Source organism: Notamacropus eugenii, chromosome 5 (assembly GCF_028372415.1).
Source record: "Notamacropus eugenii isolate mMacEug1 chromosome 5, mMacEug1.pri_v2, whole genome shotgun sequence".
NCBI classification, from domain to species: domain Eukaryota; kingdom Metazoa; phylum Chordata; class Mammalia; order Diprotodontia; family Macropodidae; genus Notamacropus; species Notamacropus eugenii.
Genome location: NC_092876.1, coordinates 233,544,950 through 233,567,724, shown reverse-complemented (window position 1 = coordinate 233,567,724; position 22,775 = coordinate 233,544,950). Strand labels below are relative to the sequence as shown.

Genomic DNA, 22,775 nt, shown 5'->3' with positions numbered 1-22,775 from the left:
TGACAACTGATAATTTCTAATAATATTCAGTATTACAAAGTTTATATACAATAGAAAAATTTAGATCCCTGGTTCTCAAAGTGTGATCTTGGTATTCTCAGGGGTCCCAGAAACTTTTTTTTGGTGGGGGGAGGTCTGTGAGGCCAAAACTATTTTCATAATATTAAGTCATTTTGATTTCTAACATTAATAGATATAACCTATATAAAAACTCTTTGGGAAGGGGAGTGGTCCTCAATGATTTTTTTTTAATTATAAAGGGGTCCTGAGACCAAAAAATTTGAGAACTCCTGATTTAGATATTTGTTTGTACTTGATTGTAATGAGATTTTTCATCTGTGTTTCACCTTTATTTTACTAAAGGGAATAACAGATAGTCAATAGACAGTTATTAAGCATGTATTATGTGCCAGGTACTGTGGTAAGTGCTGAGGATACAAAGAAAGGTGAAAGATAGCATTCTGCTTATCCATTATGTATATATTTTATATATAAGGAAATTTTAAACCCAACTGAATCCTACCACAATTCACCAGTCAGTTTTATAGGTTGGCACTTTGTTTATGCAGCTCATTTCTCTCTCTCTCTTTTTTTTTTTTTGATGGGAGAGATAAGGATATAGGTCCGGGGTAGAGAGGATGAATGAAGAGTGAAATAGAACAGGAGAAACTCTTTGGTCCTTGGTAACTCACCTTGTTAATGATTGCATTACATAAATGTACTTGAGCACTTGGTTTTCATCTGTCTGTATTCTTTAAGAAATAGATCTGCCTTAATACATATATCTAATTATTGTGTATGTAAGACATATGTTCCTTGGCCAGTATACATATAAATAGTTGTGTTTGTCTATACATTACGTAGAGATGGCTAAGCTGTACTAGCTTTTTATAGCCTTTGTTCTCATTTGCTATACCATGATTTTGAGCCAAAATATTGAGTCATTATTAAAAAAAAAACCACACAACACAACCCGTACTTTTATCACTGCCCATTTATTGGTATCTGGCTCTGTATAGCACTTTGGGCAGGAAAGGGGTGGTGTATTTGCATTGCTAGAGATGCTCACCTTTGGGGGAGAGGCCTTACAAAGAAGTCTTTGTATTCAATTTTTGACTATTTCCTAGGGTAGCACAAGACTCCATGAACTTCTTAAGTGTGAATGTGATGTGTGAATGTAGTCATGATTTCTTTGTTTCTCCTTGATATGTATCCCTCAGCAAAACTTCTAACATTGCAAGCTGTGTATAACTGCTTGATGGCTTTTATATAACTCCTGTCTTTCTAGTAGCCTGAGCGCTTGCCCACTGAGCTTGCTAGGCAATGCATGACAGTTTATTGTATAACTCATATCAAAACTATCTACTTCTGCTCAATAGAATGGATTGACATGCCCTGGATTAGCAATTATGCTGTATGGTGCAATGGTTATCAATAATGGATTTAGCCAAAATGAGTTATCACCTCAACAGTGAAGCATTCATAACTGAAGTCCTACCTATTTACTAATAAGATGAATGCAAGACATTTTGAAAGTGCTACATTCTCTCTATAAATTCTCATCCACAGAAAATATTTTCATTGCAAAGAGCTGGGGGGTTTACACAGGAAATTTTTGGAGAATTTTAGTTATTTGAAAATATTCTTTTTGAAAGAACTCTCCAAATGATCTCTTTTGAAGAAAACATCCTCTCCCCTGAAAGTAGTGCTCTCTAGAAACAGGGGTTCTATTTGGTTATCACTTTGTGGTTTAGGGTATGGTAGTTTAAAACACAATTTTGAGTTTTCTTTTTCACTTCTGCCTGGCTAGAAAGCTTTGCCTTTTTCCGCAGTAGGAACACCTGAGTGAAGCAGATTAGGCAGATAACTATTGTGTCTGCAGTTTCCATAAAGAGTCTGGTAGGATGCAGCATGTATCTTATAACTCAGCAGCTATACCTCTAATGAATAGAACTAGAAATTCTGACCTGGAAGAATACATAGTTCTAACAGGAATTGAGTAACTGAGTAAACATGAGAAAAAGCAAAGGGTATGATATGATGGGATGCCTTTCTTTTGGAGCACCAGCTGAGTGTACCTATGACACCATTCAAGGAGAGATGTGGAATTCTTCTTGGTGGCCTTTAGCCATTCCTTAATGGGCCATATATAATTCTCAAAGCTTGGTCCTATAGTAGCTTGAAATTTGAGGCAAAGGGGGATCTGGTATGATTTTCTTCTAATAGTGTTTTATGATAAAACACGTGTACTTGTTGAAGCATCTGGTTTCTACAGTGACAGATGCATTATCTCAGAGGTGAAATGGCACATAGATTGGTTAGAGTTGAGAATGCTTTGCTGTCATTGATAAATCCTCACATCATTTTCTCTTTAAGGTAGGTAATGGGCAATTTTAAATGTCTCTTCTGCTTCCCTCACCCTTGGAGATACAGTAGGTGGTAGTAATCTGTTCTAGCTGAACTAATGATGTCCTTGGGAATAGAACTCAGGTATCTGATCCCTCAGGCTAGTGCTATGTCTTTCTGTCTCTATAAGTTCTAGGTTCCTGTCTCACCAGCCTCTTTTTCCTCAACCATTAAACTCCTGAAAATCTAGGTTCCATAAGTCTCACCATTTCTTTTTTCGACTTGTATCTAAGGATATTCAGTATATTACATATGTGGAAGTTCTCAAAAAAGCCTTTTTAAGATGCTCAAGGTGGAACTCAGCTACTCAGATAATACAAATATACAAATATGTGTATATGTGTGCGTGTATATATACATATACATATTTTTTACTAAAAGTAAAAAAAACAAAAACAAAAACACCAAAACAACTGTTTGGTCTCTAGACTATAATCTCATAGCCATGGCTCCTGGGCTGGAATCCTTGGAATAAATATGACCTCGAACATCTCATTCTTTGGGCTGATGGTAGGTGGGTTGTGTCACAGGGCTGATGGCTTGTATACCTACAGGAGGAGTTCTCTGGCCACAGCGTTGGTACAGCAGCTCCTTCCAGGCTCATTCATGGAGCAGGCATGGTGGCAGTCTTGGAGAAGAGTGCCAGCCCCGGTCAGAGGTAATTTTGTACTGCAGAAAGGTGAACAAGAATAGTAGGAGGCTCCTGTAAGGAAAAAGGGGTGGGATGAGGGTGGATGATATGGGGGATAGCAGTTGGGCTGACGGGGAAATTGGAAACCGCCATTAAAACACATTTACATCATCTGCGCTATAATATACTTTATCATGTAATCAAATATTGCATTAGTCATACATGACTAACACAGCTCAAATCACTAATGCTCTGCCTGTAGAAATTTTCTCCAAAACACAGTTTTTCCTGGTCTCTACCCCTTTTCCCCTCCTGCCAAATCAATGTGCTGCCTCTCATACCATCAGAGAGAGCATCGTTGTATCTCACTTATGTGTTTGGCTCAATTCTCCAAATCAAAGGAAATTATAAATAGTATTTCTTAAGCCAAATTCTGCAGGAAGCGAGAGGTTGGTTTATTGACAGTATTGTGTCAGAAAATTTTAGCATTTCTCTTTCCTGCTTATTTATATTGATTCCTGCTCCTATTAACAGTATCAGCCTATTGTTAAAAAAGCAAAACCTCAAAACAACCCACTACCTCAACCCATGGTCTTCATGACTTAATCATGGGAAGTTGATCATATCATTTACATTTAAATAGTACTCGAGGTAGTGACCACTTAGACTCTTGTTTGCCTCTGGAAAGACGGGATTCTCTCTTGGAAAAACCTTGCTGTGCTCTTTTAGTCAGTTGCATTGGGTGTATTTGAGATTATTGGTGTTCCCTTTCATGTCACACAGGACCTAATAAAACTGGATAAGATAAGAAGAAAGCCAACTGCTTGAGATAATACATCACAGGAGTGTAATCCAGTCAAGAAAAGAAAGGGGGGAGAGACACACACGAGAGCTGCCTCCTGTGAATTATTTCCCAATTCTGGAGCCTTTGTATGATTTTTATAAGAGGATCCTGGTAATGGTTAAGTGATAAATAAGAGTTGGATTTTTAAGCCACCAATCAGATAAATGATTCATAGTCACTAATTAATTCTGTAGCTTTAATCAACCTTATATTAAACATGTATTAGGAAATCTGCAGCAGGGAAAAACTGGTTAGGAAAAAAGGAAAAATATCAAATAGGTAAATTACCGAATAGGTAAAAAATTGTTACCCAGCCCCAGTAACAATAATTGAATACCATAAGCAGGTCAAAGATAACCATTTAAAAGATTTTTGGGATAGTTGACAGACCACATTCTACTCTGATGAGCACAATAGAAGCTTATATTGAGTACTTAAAGCTATAAGTTGACCTGGAGAAGTAGGAAGCAGTCAAACAAAATCCATGAAAAATGGTATTCCTAAATCTGGAAAAGAACTATGAGAACTCTCCAAAGGTGAAAGTGTTGAAATAGGTTGTTTTGTGTTATCAAAGCCATCACTTTAGAATACATTTAGGCTATTCTATTTCACAGACATTTTTAGAATTTGCTAGCAATAGCTGGAGAGTTTGTAAAAATAATACTTCTAATTACCTAGCATTTTCTAACTAGCTTTCTCCTGCCAACAATTAATTTTTAAGTGCCCATTGAAGTTGAAATTCTGCCTTATAAATTATATCTTTGGGAAGGGGAATAAATCACACTTATTTTACTGGACCATTTGAATTTCTTGAATTGATAGCTCTCTGTATCCATGACTGCCAACTTACCTCTTTAATATCCAGTTTCTCCTCTGAGAGGCCGAAATGCTGTAGTTTTATGAGAGTCTGCTTTATCCCACAGTTCAATGAAAATTAAGTGTAGGTAATAAGTATACGCTTTATAAACCAGTAACTGAGGTTTCTGGAAATTGTTTCTTTAAATATTCCCATTCAAATTCTTTGGCTATGTAAAAATTCATCTTAATATTTTGTCATTTAATTGACAGCAGCCATTTTTGTTCCTCATCAATTCCTTCATGTTCTTTACTCTAGAACATTTGTTTTCAGACATCAAAATGATTAATCATGAGAATGGAGCTAACCCACTTGGAAGTTCCACTGGCCCTGACAGCTTATGTTTTGGTCTGCTAAAATATTTTTAACCCTCATGATTTGCAAGAGGTCTTTTACTTTTATTTAACTTAACTAGTTGAGTTATAATGTGCTTTGAAGTAGAAATTTAATACAGTTCTAGATTTAAGGATAATCTTTTTATGGTAGAGGCTAGGGTTCCAAGCTACTCTTGGGTTTAGACTTTGTTTTTGGAGATTGTAACCCTATTCATGATCAAGGGCGATGAAAATCCACGTGATACAATTTTAGAGATCAGAATCTTCCTAGCTGTCAGGGCAAGAAATGAATGTTGTGTTCCATTAGATAAAGAGAGAGAGAAAGAATCCCATCTCCCCAGTGACATCCAATGCCTTCTTCTGACCTTGATAATTGCTATGACTTAGTTCAAGATTGGTTATATTAAGTCAATAACAACAGGATTTCCAGTTCAGGACTCTCCTAGTAACTCTTTTGCTTTAATCAGGAAAGAGGTATTCAAGGTATACATTGAAGGCAGTCTGTAAAGCCATTAACAAACCCAAAGATCATCTTAGTGAAGTCAGTGGAGGTCATTGGGGGGAGCCGGAAACAGTATAAGTTGGCTGAGGAAATAAAATATGTCTGTATTTGATGATTCTTCATTATAATAGGTAGTTATTGGTAGTACCAGCCTTTCACAATAAAATTGACTTAAATTTGGAAATAATTTTGGTTCTTAAGATGTCAGTAAAACAGGCTTCCTGCTTTCTAAGCCTTGTTAATGATCGCTTTTTTGGGCATTAGTTTCTAAATTAGGATACCCAGTCTATTCTCATTAAAGGATCTGTCAATTGTGAATTGACTTTTATTACAAATGTTGAACTGTGTAAGAACGTTAATGATATTTTTTAGTGCATGAAGACAGGCCATCAGAGTAGACTTAAGGGTTTTCGTTGTACAGTACACAGCTTGACTGGTTCCTGTCTAAGAGTAACTGTTCTGTGTTTAGTCCTTCTTTATTTAAAAGTGAATCACTAATTTCACTTATCTTAAAACATTTTAATAATTGAGACTAATAATCATGGCTTTTTATGGGAGTTTTGAAGCTTTGTGTCAAGGCCATATTTTTTTTTTGACAATATCAGAAGCTTTTAATAAGGTGCTTGCTGCTGAGCTAATGATATGCTTTTGGTGGCATTCCTTATACCTATCTTCAATAGACATATTCAGGCTAGTGTGAATGTAATAATCAAGCCTCAATCAAACCATACTTAGTATGACAAATATTGCATTATACTGTAATTTAGGTATTCATGCCTCTGATAAAGGGCTTAATTCGACTCCTTGAGGAACGGGGAAAACACTATTGATTTTATACCTGAATGCAAAGTAGCAGCCATTTACTGTGCAAGATATAAATCTCTTCCTAATTAAAATTAAATCAAGAGAAATTAAGAATCTTGTGGCTTTATATGTAATAGTACACAATCTTAAGTGTAAAATTATATTCTGTAGCAATTGTGTTCCTGTGCATGTTTCTGAGAGGACAAAAAAAGTTTGCAGTTAATCTTAATAGAAGCGGATGATATTGACTTTTAAAACTTCTCTGATTTTCTTCTGTAGGAACATTATGGTGGATTTTATTGTTTATTCTCAAAGTAACTGACTTTTTTTTTCCCTCCCAAGAAAATGTCAAAGAAATTTTTGGACAGACAATTGTTCATCATCATATACCCTTTAACTGGGATTGTGAATTTATTCGCCTGCATTTTGGGCATAACAGGAAGAAACATCTTACCTACTCAGAATTTACTCAGTTCCTCCAGGTGAGCTATTTCTTTTTATAATTAGAGTTAATAAAGTATTTCTTATTCTGAATTAAGATCATTCCGAGTCTCACTTTCACAATGCAATAAGAATAAATGCATATTCGAGCACACTTAGGCTTTAGATTTTGCTTTTGTTCTATTTTTTAGTAAGAGTGAATGATTTCTCTAGTCTTTCTCTTTTTTATTCTCACTCTTCCAACCATTTTATCATCTGTAAAGCCAACCGATTTTTTCCTTCTTTTTTCCTCATATCTGAGGGATGTGCCTTTTTGCACAGTGTTTTTTTGGTTGGAAAGATCAGATGAGATGATGTATGTAAAGAGTTTTATAAAACTCAAAGTATTATTTCTATATGTCTGCTCCTATTTAAAAAAAAATCAAATGAGGGACACCTATATTCCTGAGTTTGTGGATTCCATGAGATCAGACTTGTAATAGCCTTTTATTTTGTTTCTAAGGTGGCACTAAATAACCTTTATAGCTCTGATGCCACTACAAAACTAAAGGCATGCTGATCACTAGATTGTCATGGCACCAACTGTGTGATTACAGTCAATTCACTTACCCTCTCTGAGGATTCTCTGTTGCTACCAATGCTCTTGCTAAGAGGCTAAAGCTTGGGCATGAAAGACTGGGGGAGGTGATGAAATTGAGTGATTTAGCAAGGAGTCTGGGGGCAGAGGAAGAGGGGACATGATATTATCACAATCAGTAAGTAAGCCAATGGATCTGTGAGGCAGGAAGGCGGTAGCTGTTGTAAGTAATCCTGACAGGAGCACTATCTCCTCTTGCCCCTCTGATATTGCCTTAGATGACCAATTAAAAAAACTATCTCAGCTTCTGAACTGTTCCTAAGTTGGCCCTTATACCACATTACTGACCATGTTAATATCAGGAAGAATTATACAGCCAAATGAAACCTTTGTAGTAAAAGGCAATGCACCTGTGGGAAATATGGTTACCTGTATAACATTATCGGTGTGCTGTGTTCCTCCTCAGCTGTATTTGTCCCTGGGGAGAGTCTTACATAGTGGAGGTCTTGAGGTATAACAGATACTAAGGTCTGGTCTATGACAGCTGTGACCTTAGTAGCACTTTCTCAGCTCTTCTCTGTTCTCTTGGGCATACCGGTGTAAGAGGTTATTGTCTACTGGCAGTAAAAGAAAATGGATCTTGCTAAGGCACTAAGGCCAAACATCATTCCAGGTGGGCATCTTCCAATCTTCCTCCATGATCACTACCAGCACCATCACCACCAGCACCATCACCACCATCACCATCACCACCAACACCATCACCACAAGCTACCTATAGCAGCAATCCTGTTTTCTCCTATGCTTTTAATTTCCCTTCCTCCACCTATAGCAACCATTATCCTCAACTTGAAATACTGATTTCAGTGTTAGTGAGGTTCTCTGCCATCTATCTGTCTCTTCTCTTTCAATCTGTTTCCTCAACAAAGGAGGTGGGTAAACACCTCAGAGTCTATTACCATTTGCCCAAACCTCTCTCCTTTCTCCTTCCTGCAGGTTTAGGTGGGGAACATTTTTCTTTTTTTGAGGTTGGGTTTTGGGTTTGTATTGTAGTATAGTCCTGGTGATTCCCATTTCTTTATTAAGGTACCCTGCCCATTTGACAGTATTGATTTAAGAAATGGTTCCTAATATTTTTGATCATTTAAAAAGCCCTTTTTAATGAGATGTTTAATAAATTTATCTAACTTCTAAGTCTTTGACATACTTTACCACTGATTGTCTAATGAAGTCCTAAAGCAGGGGTGGGGATCCTTTCACCTTGAGGCCACATGTGACTCTCTAGGTCCTCAAGTGCAGCCCTTTGACTGAATCCAAACAGCAACTATAAAGCATAGTCAGTGAGAATTGGTTGGGGGAAGGGGAGAGGGAAGAATAAAAAAAGGAGAGAAAAAGATAGGGTGGAAGGTATATATGGTTGGGAATTGTCAAATGCCACTCATCCCCTCCTTATGTAATAGGTCCATATTTACACCCGGCATTTTAAAGTGTTAGGTTGTAGGTTTTACCTTGATTTTCTCTGAGTTTTCCAAAAATGTTCACATAGCAACACTTTATAAATTATGTTATATTGATGACTTCTTGTCATTCATTTTCCTAATATAACTGTTCAATTGAATTTAGTTAAGCCACATCAACTAATAAAGCATCCATGTCTAAAGGTGTATGTAATGTTCTGAACCTGTAGTCTTCCACCTTCTAATGAGAGGAGAGATGTAGGTTTCCTTTCTCTTCTCTAAAATCAAGATTGTTCATTTTAATTCATCTGAGTTCAGCTGCCTTTTCGTGTTATTTTCATTTACATAATTGTAGTCATTGTGTATATTGTTCTCTTGCTTTACAGCAAATGCTTTCTTTCAACCATCTAGTAGGACCAAGTGTCAGCTAAGACTCCTTCATTTTCTGGAGGCTGTTGGGGGGAAATGACTGGAGTACAGTGGGGGAAGTGAAGCCTGCAAATGAACGCAGGTGGTTTATTCTGTACTGTCATTTGCGATGAGTCCATATGGCTTATTGTTTGGGTTTTCAGTTTCCTGCACTAAATGCTGTTTTGCAGATGACAAGCAAATCCAAACATGCCTTAATGTTGAAAATTTTTTTTCTCAGTCTTTACAAATAGATCAGATTTTTTTTTTGAGGAATGTCTGGGGACAAATATCAGCATTCTTAACTATCACTCCCAACTTAATGGCTTGAGTATCTAGGAAGATGGTAAATTCTTGGGAGTGAGAGAAAGAAAATGAGAAACAAATTGGTAATAAGGGTGAGATTTCTATAAAGATCTACTTTAAGTGCCTCCCTTCACCCAAAATTGGTGGTGGTTGTTATTATTGGTAAGAATAATGATAATAGCATGTATTCACATGATACTCTAGGTTTGCAAAGGACTATTCTTAGTAACCATTTATCGTATTTATAGAGACATTACTAATGAAAAGCATAATATTATTTTTATATTTAGTGCAATGCATGCATATTCAGATATTGGCCACTATTTCCATGCAGTTGCATGCAAACAACACCTAATTGCACTATTATTCTATTGTCCTAACTAGTTTTTATGAATCATTATAGCCTGAAAAGTAAGGAACCATCCAGATTGGTGTTTTGTATAATACTCAGGGCATTATTGGTGGCCAGATCTTTATTTGTAACACTAATTTGTTATAAAGTTTAGCTGTAGAAAAGTTCAGAAAAATTACTGGTTATTGCACTATTATTTGTGACTCAGGCAAAACAAGATTACAGCTAAATGTGAGAGATAACATTTTTAAGACAGTTTTTAAGCCTGAAGTTCTAAAGATTAAAGTAACTAGTTGCTGGCTTTTCTCATTGAGTTCATTTGAAATAAAAATTGTTTGAGAAATTACCTCTAATTCATTTAGTGAGAGGGAGAAAAGCTTTGATTGCAACATTTAACACTGGAAAGCCACAAATGAAACTAAAGCATTATTTAAAGAAGTACTTGTGGATGACAAGGATACTTCCAAGCAGGAGAGAATAAATTACAACATAATTTTAAAGCTGAAATAAAGAGCTGAAAACATACTCAGTTTATTTTCAGTGCTGAATACTTTTCAAGTAAAATCTGAAGGTTCTTCTAATTTTTTTCCTTCTCTTTTCTATGTTGCATTGCTCTGATTCATCATTTCTCCTCTGGAATAATATGTAGAGCATTTTTTAAAATATGTAGTAAATTTGCAAGAAGCATGCCTCTTAGGAAGAAAAAAATCAAAAGCTTTGTCGTAAATACAGTGCTGTTCATTGTTCATTTCTGTTGTCGGCTTGTGTCTGGAAAGAAACTCCCTTTTCTCCTGCAACATATGCTAATGACATATACTTTAAGGCCAATTTAATGTTCTGTTTCTAATTATTTCTTATAGGAGCTGCAGCTGGAACATGCAAGGCAAGCCTTTGCCCTGAAAGATAAAAGCAAAAGTGGAGTGATCACTGGACTAGATTTCAATGACATTATGGTTACTATTCGGTCCCACATGCTCACTCCTTTTGTGGAGGAAAACTTGGTTTCAGTAAGTAAAAAATAAGTACTTTGATTTTCTCAGGATGGAAATGTAGTTCAAGGGAATATTTCACCATCTACAGCCTTAATTCTTTGCCTCCATCACAGGTATTCTGAGTAGTCCAATTTGATTTCCAAGGGTAGCCTAGACATGCTAAGGCCTTTAGGTCCAGATTTCCTTAAAGAGAGTTAACACTTGTTATTTTAGAGCAGTGGATTATCCATAAATAATGGATTATGTGTTAATTTCATTGATATAGGGAGAAAGCATACCCTTTAATTGGGAAGTAAAAGAAGATGAATTGCTAGAGCCTTTTTGCCCTCCATCTCTAAATTATAAGCTCCTTAAAGGCAGGGACTGTTTTTCTTTTTAATAATTGTATCCCCATGCTTATCACAGTGCCTATCACATAGTAGATGCTTAATGATGTTTATTGGATTGGATTGAATGAAGTACTTTGAATATTTTTGCTCTCCAAATCCCATATAAATTTATTTATAGGCATTACATGACACTGATTAGCACTTAACTCTGGTTCTTTAAATCTCTTATAAAGTCATCGCCTTTGGACCTACATTTCCTTACCTCAAGCCACCTAACCCCTGTTCACTTCAGTTCTTACAGAGCACAGCTTGCTAAACAGCAAGGGTGTGCTTTCTGCATTACCAGTAAGGTTGTTTCAGCTCCAGGGACTCTGTTTAAAACTAACATCATGCTCTCACTCTTTTCCCTGTTTTTTTTCTTTCTTTCAATCACCAAATATCTATTAAGTGACTATTGTGGGCAAGGTCTTATTCCTTATTATATATTTACAAAGATAAATAAAATGTTGTCCCTTGCCCCCAGGGAGCTTAACCAGTTGGAGAAATAAGGTAGATACAAAAATAAAAAAATAAAATATACTACAAGCAAGGTGATACATGAGTTCTAAGGATAGCGAAGGCTGGGGAATAAGAGTAGTAGTATTGGGCATTTGAGCTGTACCTTAAATGGTGGATAGTGTTGAAATAATGACATGAACAAAGACTTCAGAGTGGGGAAATTTGGGGGTAGTGCATAGTTCAATTTGATCTTCATGTAGTAGATGGTGGAGAAACATTGATGTTCTTTGAATAGGGAATGATTGGTCAGAGAGAAGCATCAGAAAGTGTTCTGGCAACACTACATAGAATGACTTAGAATGGGGAATTGGCTTAGAGTTGGCTTGTTAGCCTTATTGTAAGAGTCTGTGTAAGAGGTAATAAGATAATATGAACTTCTAAAACTTTATTTCCTATTGCAACTCTTGGTTTGAGAGAAGCAAACATAGCTGTAGAGTAGGGAGTCAAATTCTTTTTCTCAGTGGACGATATTCCTTATTTCTGCCCTTCCTTTGGCCACCACTATTTCATTAGACTTATTGAGGCCCAAATGTTGGAGCTCTGTTTCCAGTGTTTGCTAGTGTAGGCTGGTGTGTCTCCTGTTTACCTTCACATAGTATCTGTAGTCACAGTAGAAGATATTCTGAGTTAGGAAAGAGTACATTAATATAGGCAGCAGCCTGGCATTGACCTATACCTCTTACCCTTGTCTCTTCCCTTTATGTGCCATTTAGCTATTTGGTATGACAAAAATGGCACCCAGTGCCTGTCTATGGTCTAGACGTTGCTCATTATTCTGTTAAACTACTAAGCTCTGAAAAATAGCCAGTTGAATTATTCATGTATCAAGTTTTTCTCAAGTCTAGTTTTAAATGCAGAAATAGATTTAGACTTTTTTCACATAAATTGCAAGTAGCTGAACAAGTTAGATTTTCAGGCACTTCCTCTGAAGTGACCCTCCCTCACTTGTCTATTTTCTTGTGCATGCCTTATACATATGTGTACGTTTTTGATCACTGCTTGTTTTACATGGAGAGGGGCCAGTGAGCTCTTTTGTTGTTTCAGCTGAAGGTCATTATCTTTACTTTACACTGGGGTAGAAAGATCAACTCCTGTTCTTTTTCTCCAGTGAATTTGAACAGGATACGTGTCACTTCTTACATATTCTACATCATCCTCTCCCCTGTCCCTCAAAACAAAGAAAAGAGGGGGAGGGGAAGTCCCCCAAGGGAAGGATTTGATTCTTTGAGGCAAAGAAACACTTTCAGTAAGTAGTTCATTTAACTTCCAACTTAGTTGTGAATTAGAACTCTTTGAGATCCAGAGCTTGAAAGCTACTGGAACATTGTCACCCAGTCCCCCTTGGATCTAAGTCATTCAGATTCTTTTGGTATATAACTGGTACCTCAACTTAGGTTGAAGACCTGGCCTCCAATTTGGGTCTGGATGTATTTGGGGATAAGGTGGGAGACACTTGTGTTGCAGTTACCTATGCTTTTTTCTCTACACCAATAATTTCTGGGATCAAAACAATCATCTTAGTGGCTTTGTAAGCATCCCTTTGAATGTTTGCTCCAAAAACCAGTCAATCTTGGTTTTGTAATTTTTTAATTCAGACTTTTATAAACCTGAAGTGGGTTTATGTAGGTAGGTTTAGGTGAAGTCATCTCCTTAGCCAGCAAGAACAGTGAAGGTTTTTCCTTCTCTGAGTCAAGAGAACAAACTGTGGTTCTCTGTAGAGCCGAGGTAGAAAATTTGGCCCTGTCAATGAAAAGAAGTTTTGTAATTATACTTAACAGTATTATTAATGTACTTATAGCAAGGGAAAGAGCAGTGAATTTGATGTCAGAGGGTTTGAGTTCAAATCCTAACCCTGCTTGTTACTTACCCGTATAACTTGAGGCAGATCATTTTAATCTCTCCTTGGCTTCAGTTTCTTTGTCCATAAAATTAGGAAGCTTTTACTAGAAGACACACACAAATAACAAAGCAAAATATAATACAAATAAAGTCATACATGAGTTCTAAGTAGAAAGAAGGGTGAGGAATGAGGGGGGTGATATTGGGCTTTTTAGCTGAAGTTGGTGATTAGAATGACAGAAACAGAATGACACTTCAGAGAAGAAAAGTGTGGCATGTGCTTCAATCTCTTCTGGTTCTAAATCCTATTCTGAGTTTCAAGACCTAAGTGAAGAATTAAGATGTTAAGATAAAATTATAGCAATAGTCTTTTTTTTAAAGGTAGGATAATATTGTTTAAAAAGTCTCAAAATCTTAAAAAATTTATCAGTGTGAAGAAAAGCATTTTATAAGATGCTACTTAGATTGTTCCCTGAAGGTCAACAGACGGGTTTAGTTAGATCAGAGCAGACAAGTAATTCTGTAGATGAGTGCTAGCCAAGAAATGTTTAACAGAAATGATTTTCCCAGATTATGAATTGCACTGGGTAGTTCTGACTTTACAGGTGAACCATGAAGTCCAGATGCCTAATGTTTCTTTTTTTTCCCTTAAAGTCTAAAATGCAAAGACTTCCCCATAGGGCAGAAGGACCCCCTCCCTTTTTTTTTTTTTTAAAAGCATGACACCTTCCTTATACTTATGGATTGGTTCTTTTCAGTAGAATAGATGAGTGCTTTGGATCAATTTCAGGCAAACTCCAAACTGGATGAAAATGCATCCTTTTTTTTCCCCCATGTCATTTCATTTCTAGGCGGCTGGTGGAAGTATTGCCCACCAGGTTAGCTTCTCCTACTTCAATGCATTTAACTCCTTACTGAATAACATGGAACTTGTTCGTAAGATATACAGCACTCTAGCTGGCACAAGGAAAGACGTTGAAGTCACAAAGGGTAAGTTTTTGTTGTATTTTTTGTTGTTGTTAATGCCTTTACATTTTCCATTTAGTCTTCCATGGAAAATGGTTTAAAGTTTACTATCCTAATGTTAGGTTTGGGAGAGTCTGTGCTCTCCCAGGTGAACTGCATGTCCCACCTAGCCCACATGTATTTCCAGAAATTCAGTGGGATTTTATGAAATGGTAGTGGTGAGGAATGGAGGAAAGCAGCTGGCAGGGCTCTGAAAGGAACTTGGGCTAAGTTATAAGGGAAGGCGGTGATGCTGTAAGAGCAAAATATTTAGACTGGGGTGTCAGGTCTGTGGATGGAGCAGAGGATTTGAAAAAGTCATAGTGGTAACTTAGGATGGTAATTCCTTTTTAGTGAATTCTGTTAGGGAGACTTAGATGAGTGGAAAAGAGCTAGTCATTTTTCACCTGTGACTCTTGAAACCAAAGAGCATGCTAAAGAAAGACTTTTAGCTTGATACCGTTGACCTTTGATAGTCCATCATGGTAACATTTTTTATTTTTGTGGTAATTTGGTAATGCACAAATAATTCTTTAATAGATGTTTGGGTCTTTTAGTCCAGTAGACACTTATTAAGTGTCTGCTGTGGGTTAGGCATTTGGGAAACAGATGAAAACAAATATTTCCAGCTTACTTTTACTGGGGAGGAAGTTGTAGACATGACATATATAATTCAGTACGTATTTATTTGGTGCCCACTGGGCTAGGCACAAGGGATATAAAGACAAAAATGACAGCCCTCCTCAGGGAATTGTCATTCTACTGGGGGAATACAGTTTGTACATGGAGAAGTAAGTTGTTTCATGATAGAGGGAGAGTACTAACAATAGTAGACTGGGGGGAGAAATGGCTTCAAGTGTTACCTGAATTGGACTTTGAAAGAATATAGGGATTCCAAGAAGCATCGATTTACACAGATAAGTATAATAAAAGGTAGGAAGTGTGGGGGGCAAAGGAGGTATCCAAAATTCTCTAGGAATGTTTGATTTAATTTTTATTTTATTTTTTCTCAATTATATGTAAGCAAATATTTTTAACATTCTTTTTTAAAAATTTTGAGTTCTATGTTTTTTCCCTTCTTTCTTCCTCTCACCCCTCTTTGAGATGGCAAGCAATTTGATATAGTTTGTACATGTGCAGTCATGCAAAACTTTTCCATTTTAGCCATGCTGCAAAAGAAAACAGACCAAAAAATCAAGAATAATAAAGAAAAAAAAAAGAATGCTTCAGTCTGCATTTAGACTACATCAGTTCTAGGAATAAAAAATTGAGGAGTGAAAGAATTCATTTTTTTCTGTGTGCATGTGTGTATAAATGTTTAAATTCAGGAATAGCATTGGTTGTTTTGGTTATTGTTATTAAAATCCTGTTATACATTATCTTCCAGATTGCATTAATTTAAAGTAAGAGTTTGGTATGCATTCTGCAAATTTAAAGACTATTTATCTTGTTCCCCTCACAGAGGAATTTGCTCAAAGTGCAATAAGATATGGACAAGTTACACCACTGGAAATTGATATTCTATACCAGCTTGCAGACCTGTACAATGCTACTGGGTAACTATTCTAATAAGAGGATATTTAGTTTGTAAGGTAACAGTTTTAAAACTCCGTGTAGATGTTGATTGTATATCTTATGTGAAAGTGAACAATGGTCTGTAGAACTTGGCTAGGGGTAAGCAGGATTAAGGATTTAGCTATCTACTTTTGTTAAGTGCCTAAGATGTTGTCCAGGTATCCATAAAGACAGAAAAAATCAGGAGCTCTATTCTGGTGGACTGGGTCTTCTTTTCTAAGACTTTGCACATCCCTTAGGGGTTGAAGAACAAGGAAAAAGTGGAGTTTGAACTGGAACCTCAGGGGTCTAGTCATGTGCTGAAGAAAGGAAGAAAGTATTGATTTACTATCAGAAGGTGTTATGAATAAGGTATCTATGAAAGTTGACCCTTATTCAAAGAAGAGTGAATCTTCTGTGATGAGTGGTCTCGTGTACTTTGAAAGTACCTCATGGTTTTGTCAGAGGCCCTATGAAACATTAGCTCATTTTGGAGTGGAGGCAGACACTATTTTACATGCAACAGGAACCAAACTGTGGTTTGTGTGTAATGCTATGGGACTTATCAAAGTACCAAAGGATTTAAAAGTAAAACGTATTCAACTCCCAGAAGGATGAAGGAATTATATCCCATTAAAATATTCTGACTTTCGAAAGTGGAACCTCTCTTGCTCATACCTAGTGGCTCTTTATCCACAGAACTGCTGCATATTTTAAATCTCATTAGAAATGCCACTAAAATTAAGTCAGCTTGGCATCTTTTAATCAACCAGAATTCTCTTATCCCAAAGATAATTTAATTAGGTTTATTTTTGGATACTCAATATAAAAAGAGTTCCTAATGTTAGGATCTGTGGAATAACGTGAATTCTCTCCTGAGATTTGTGCATATATATAATGTGTTGCCTCAGAAAGACAGAATGGTCAGACAAGAGATGAGATGGTTGCTATTTACTTATTAGCATGCAATGGAAAGAGCTCTGATATGAAGGTTTTGAGACTTTGATTTTAGTCCAAGCTTTGTCATCATCTGTCATTGTGACCCTGGGCAAGTCATTTAAAGATTCTAAATCTTTCTTAGCTATAAAATGGGCTAGAGTATCTTTAAAATCTTTTCCAGATCAGTAAGGCTCAGTCTTTCTTTTCACACACATAAATATAATTTATCTTTCTGCTCTTTTGATGACAAAACCACTGCAAACTTGTTTTTGTGGGTCTGATGCTTTAAGATACTTTGAGGACAACAAGTGGTTGTTTTCAAAGCATGACTTGGAAGTGTCTTCTAAGTCAGTACTGTCAAACTTGATTAGAAACCTGGGTCTAATATTGATTTAGAAAATAACAAATTAATATTATCTATACTGTATTTTTTTCTTTTGTTAAATATTTCCTAATTGTATTTTAATCTGATTTAGACAACACTCAAAAATTTTGGGCTACATGGGCAAGGGACCATAAGTTTAACACCTCTGTTTTAAGTGATTGGCAAAATAGGCTCTTGCAATAACAACATGCATAATACAATAGTGTCTTTATGTTGATTTGTAATATAAGTTCAATTTGATTCAGCAAACCTTAATTATCATATATGCAGAATCTTGATAACTTATGATATACTTCACTAGGGTCTCTCCTAAAGCAAAGCTTTTTCTGATATAATTCCCCATTGTTTACGTTGAGAGTTTTGTTTGTTTTTGTGCATTTTCTTTTAATATTTCAGGGGTTTATATTTGTTGTTTAATCTAACAATTATTTCTTTTCTATGTTCTTACCTGAAGGCGTTTGACTTTGGCAGATATTGAGAGAATAGCACCGTTGGCTGAAGGTGCCTTACCTTACAACCTGGCAGAACTTCAGAGGCAGGTAGGAGGAATCCCATAAATATAATGAATTTTTAAAATGCTGAAAGAGCAAGTTAATGAGGGTATAAAGCTTCTGGATGTTTGTTGTGAAAATTAACATTCTGCTTCCCATAAAGAGACTTTCACTTTGCTTGAAGGATCAAGTTGTTTTTTTTTAACTCCTTTTCTTCTTTTCCCCACCCACACACCCAGGAAAAATTCTGAGAAAGGACTAAGCTTATGTTTTTGTTTTTTCCCCTGTAACTTATTAAAATAAGGAAAATACCAGCACAAACACACATAGAATTGCTCTCTCTTGGATTAGTAATCTTTTTCCTTCAGATGTCTAGTCATGTTTAAAGGTTAGTGTTATTAAGTTTGCTTTGTATAATTAAGTTGACATTTATATGCTATTTTAAAGAAACCAGCATAACCCAAAACATTACTACCATATGAAATAACTCATTCAAAGGATGTGTTTTGTAAGACTGCTTGTGAGTAGATGAGTGTGTATACACACACATACACACACACAAACACACACACACATATACATGGAAGACCAAATGATGTATATATTCATGAATTGTAGATACTATCATGACTATCATTAAATAAATCAAATTTATTTCTATTTTGAAAAGGATTAGCATAGCATCTTCTAATTCCTCTAAATGTAACCTAATTCCAGTCTATTTCACAAATATTTGGTTAAAGGACTGAATTGAATTATCTTAATTTTGAAACCTCAGCTTTATAAGTCCTTTCTATCTATATTCCTTCTTTTTGTAGCCCTTGAAAGTTTGCTATAGTCGAATATATTAAATTTTAAGATGGTAAGAGATACCCAGGAAGTGAGGGCTTTGTTGGGAGATGGACAGTGGTTATGTTTTTTATTGTTTTCCAGTTTGAGTAGAGATTCTCACAGTGCCTCTCAAAATATTTAATGTTTTCTACAAGGGACAGTTGAAATCATGGGAGTGAAGAGGAGAAAGTAGAAAATAAGATAAATTGGGACTTAATAGAGCAAAATATCTGTCCTTTCTGAGAATAGAGAGTAGGGGTCTGCTTAGAATTTTTGGTCATATAGAAAAACTATCAACATGCACACACACACACACATCATCATTATCATCATTGTCAGTGAATATATTTAACTGATTTTTTAAAACAATATGAACTAGATTTTTTTTTCAAGTTTCTAATACTGCCCTGAATCTCTTACCCATAGCACAGTGAAGGTTTCCTCGGAGGTCTGAAAAATGTGATGCAATTTCTGGCACCTTATGTCTAGATACCTCCTATCTTATTTATATTAGGAAAATGATGTAATTACTGTTCCTGGCTTCTGAATTGGCTTCTGAAGACAGGTTTAGAGATGAATTAATAGCATTTTCTGGCAAACCTGATGCTTGCTCGCTGTTGGGGATCCAAACAAAGGGTCTAGCCAATTTGTAGTAGGGCCCTTTGGAGGCATTTCATAAGATAAGCATTTGTTGCATTCTGCTCATCACTCAACTAAGACTGATGATCCCCACTCTGTATTCTAAGAGTTTCTCCTACCTATGTGCCATTTCCTTAGCATCAAAAAGGTTGAAAAATTTATTCTGAAAAAGAGCCAATGTCACTTTGATTCATGATATGATTTTAATTTTAGTTTTTTGCAACAAGTTACAAAAAGAATTGGACATATCTGAGATCATACAAGCAGATTTGGAGCAATTGTACATTGTTTCATAGGATTATAGGTGGGGTTTTAATTTATGCTACAGCTATGGAAATGAATTTTAGAGTAGTATCAATAGATTCCATCTTGGAGTTGCCACCTTTCTCTCCTTTATTCTATACAGCATTTGTAGTTATAAATTCCTTAAGAGTGGGGACATTCATTTTTTGTGTTTGTATCCCCAGCGACTGTCATGGTACTTTGTATATGGTAGTTGCTTAATGACTTGTTGAAGTAAACTAGGAATAAGGTGAAATAATATACAGATTGGTCTAAATAATTTTTGACAACCATTATAACAAATGCAAACATTTCTCTAGTCTTTACAACAGAATCTTCAGCTTGGAAAGTTCACATCCATATAGCATTCAATCAAATTAAATAAACATTTGTTAAGCATCTACAGTGTGCCAGACCTTTGGGATATAAAGGCAGAAAATGAAAGTCTTTGTTCAAAAGAAACTTACCTTCTTCCTGGCTCATACAGAAAGAAAAGTAAGAAAGATGTTATAGACTTGAAGAGAGTGCTAAAGAAATTTTATTTAATAGACACAGAAAATTGAATGGAAAATGTAGAGAAAGTATTATCCCCTCCCTCATCCCGCCCCGATACACATAGAACATTCACAAATTTGACTCTAGACCTTTCCATATTCTCTCTCTCCTTTAGTGATCTCATCTGCTCTCAGGCTTTAAACTATCATCTCATTTCAGATGATGACCAGATCTACACAGTTAGCCCCATATCCCTCTTCTAAACTTAAAATCTCTGTCCTCAAATGCCTGCTGTATATATTCACCCAGGAGTCCCATGGGCATCTCAAACTCAACATCTTAAAAGAAAAAGAGCCTATTATCTTTCCCCCTGAATCCATCTCCCTTCCCCCCACTTCTCAATACCTTTTCCCTACCACCATTAGAACATAAGGTCCTTATGGATAAGTATCATTTTTTTTTGAGGATACCACCAGGGAGGTCTTGAGATCTATGATCTTGTAATTAAAAAGATAGAAAATCTGAGACAGCATGGCCTATTAGAAATGAAAGGACTAAGATTAAATCCCAATTCTGCTGCTTTTTATTTTAGTGACAGTAGACAAATCACAAAATATCTGGGCCTCTAATTCCTCATCTGTAAAATAAGGAGGTTAGATTAAATGATATCTGAATCCCTTTCAGCTCTAAATCCAATTAAGTTTGTATAGTAGTAGAAAGTGTAAAAGATTTAAAGTCAAAGAACCTGGGATAAAAATCTAAGTTCATTATTTATTACATGTATGACCTTGATCATATCACCTAACCTCATTAGTCCTCAGTTTCTGTATTTGTAAAAAGAAAGGGCTGGGCAGCCTTAAAGATAATTTATTTAATCTGTTTAAATTGTATTTGACTCACAAAAGTTGTAATTAACATATGTCACTCTCCCTTTTTAGTAATCATCCTAATTTCCTTTTAATTTCCCCTGTATCATCAAATAAAATATAATCCTTTACCGCTAATTAATAGTAGCTAATTATTAATATTTTTACTTTGAAAGCAGTAAAAATAAACGTCATCAAATCCCCACTTGCCATTTGATGGACTTGCCAGGAATGACAAGTATTATTTGGCTTCTTCAGGAATAATTAATTTGTTAAACATTTATTGAGTACATCCTATTGAGTACCCTTACACCTTATGAGGATTATTCTGGAAGCTTGTGTGAGGGTTAGATTATTGCAGGGGTACCAGTTTCCTCTAGTAGTCTGAGAGGCACATAAAGTCTTGAACCAAGATGGTGGCTGGGTGGACAGAAGGGGATGGATTCAGCAGATAAGTTTTTGGAATCAACAGGAGTTAGCAAGTTGATGTAGAGAGAGAGGAAGAGGGAAGAAGATTACAAATAACTCAGTTTAGATCCAGGGTGACTGCAAGGAAGGGCACATTTACATGGAAGGTGAGGAGTTTTTTGAACATTATGGACCTGGGCAAAGCACTTGAGGGAATGTAAGAAGATAAGGATACAGACTTTGCCCTCTTAATGCTTATCTGCTGACATGATAGTATATAGGAAGTTTCATCACAAAGTGTTGTCCATGAAGACCAATCATGGAATAACAATGGGAGATATAAGGTGTGTTTATAAAAGGCATATACTATGTAAAATGACTAGATCTGGAATGTCACCGGCTTAGATAAATCCAGGCAAAGAAATTCCCTTTCACTGATGCAAATTGGCAGTTCCCCAGAGATTTTAATCTTAGTGATTTTTGTCCATCTGGAGCACAGAGAGATTAAGGACCTGCCCATGATCACACAGGCATAATGTGTCAGAAACATAACTAGTCAGGGCATCTCAACTTCAGGATCAGCTTCCCAGCCTCTAATAAAAACATCTAGTATTTGTACAATGCTTTAAAGTTTTCAAAGAACTTGACATATATTACCTCATTATAGTACTAAAATATGGAGGATTGTTGTCTGATTTCATTGGATTCATGCTGATTTTTCTTGAATGTGAAGGACCTCTTTTTTCAAATGAACTATTATGAGACTATTTGGCATGATTGCGGTTTGTCCTTTGTTCTCAAAGAAGATCATGACATCAGGAAGGTGATGCCATGTCTTGCAGCGGGGGAGCAAAGTCACCAGCCTTACTTTCTCCTCTGGAGCCATCTGGGTCCAGTGGCCAGATATAGATCAGGACAATTGGAGATGGCCCAGGATGCCATGGGAGACCTTGGCCTTTTTTAAGATAAGATCTTTCTGAATTCTCACTTTGACTGCGGCAGTGACCATTCAGTGATTACAGTTGTTTAAGAAGTGAGCCAAGGGATGGCCACTTTAAAAACAAACAAACAAACTTGGAGGGCAAGATCCTCAGAGTTTCTGGCCAAAAGAGAAAAAATTACTATTTACATTCACTCTGATCCATTGGGGCCTAAACAATAACCATTAGGTAGTGCTTGTGTAGGGATTTGTTGTTGGCCAATCAATCAGAGTCAGAGTAAATTTGAATTTAAGGCATGATCT

At 36.1% G+C, this 22,775-nt stretch overlaps 1 protein-coding gene across 3 annotated transcripts in view; it reads left to right on the top strand.

The window, feature by feature from the left end:
• The window catches only part of SLC25A12 (solute carrier family 25 member 12), a 115,146-nt gene that overhangs the window by 28,345 nt on the left and 64,026 nt on the right, over nt 1-22,775 (top strand). For 2 of the 3 annotated variants that reach the window (XM_072612304.1, XM_072612305.1), the window contains exons 5-9: nt 6,721-6,860; nt 10,780-10,926; nt 14,489-14,627; nt 16,105-16,198; nt 17,975-18,059. In XM_072612304.1, coding sequence (XP_072468405.1) covers nt 6,721-6,860; nt 10,780-10,926; nt 14,489-14,627; nt 16,105-16,198; nt 17,975-18,059 — 605 coding nt within the window. Of the gene's footprint in view, nt 1-2,960; nt 3,065-6,720; nt 6,861-10,779; nt 10,927-14,488; nt 14,628-16,104; nt 16,199-17,974; nt 18,060-22,775 lie in introns of all 3 variants that reach the window. The other variant, XM_072612306.1, reaches the window with a different exon arrangement.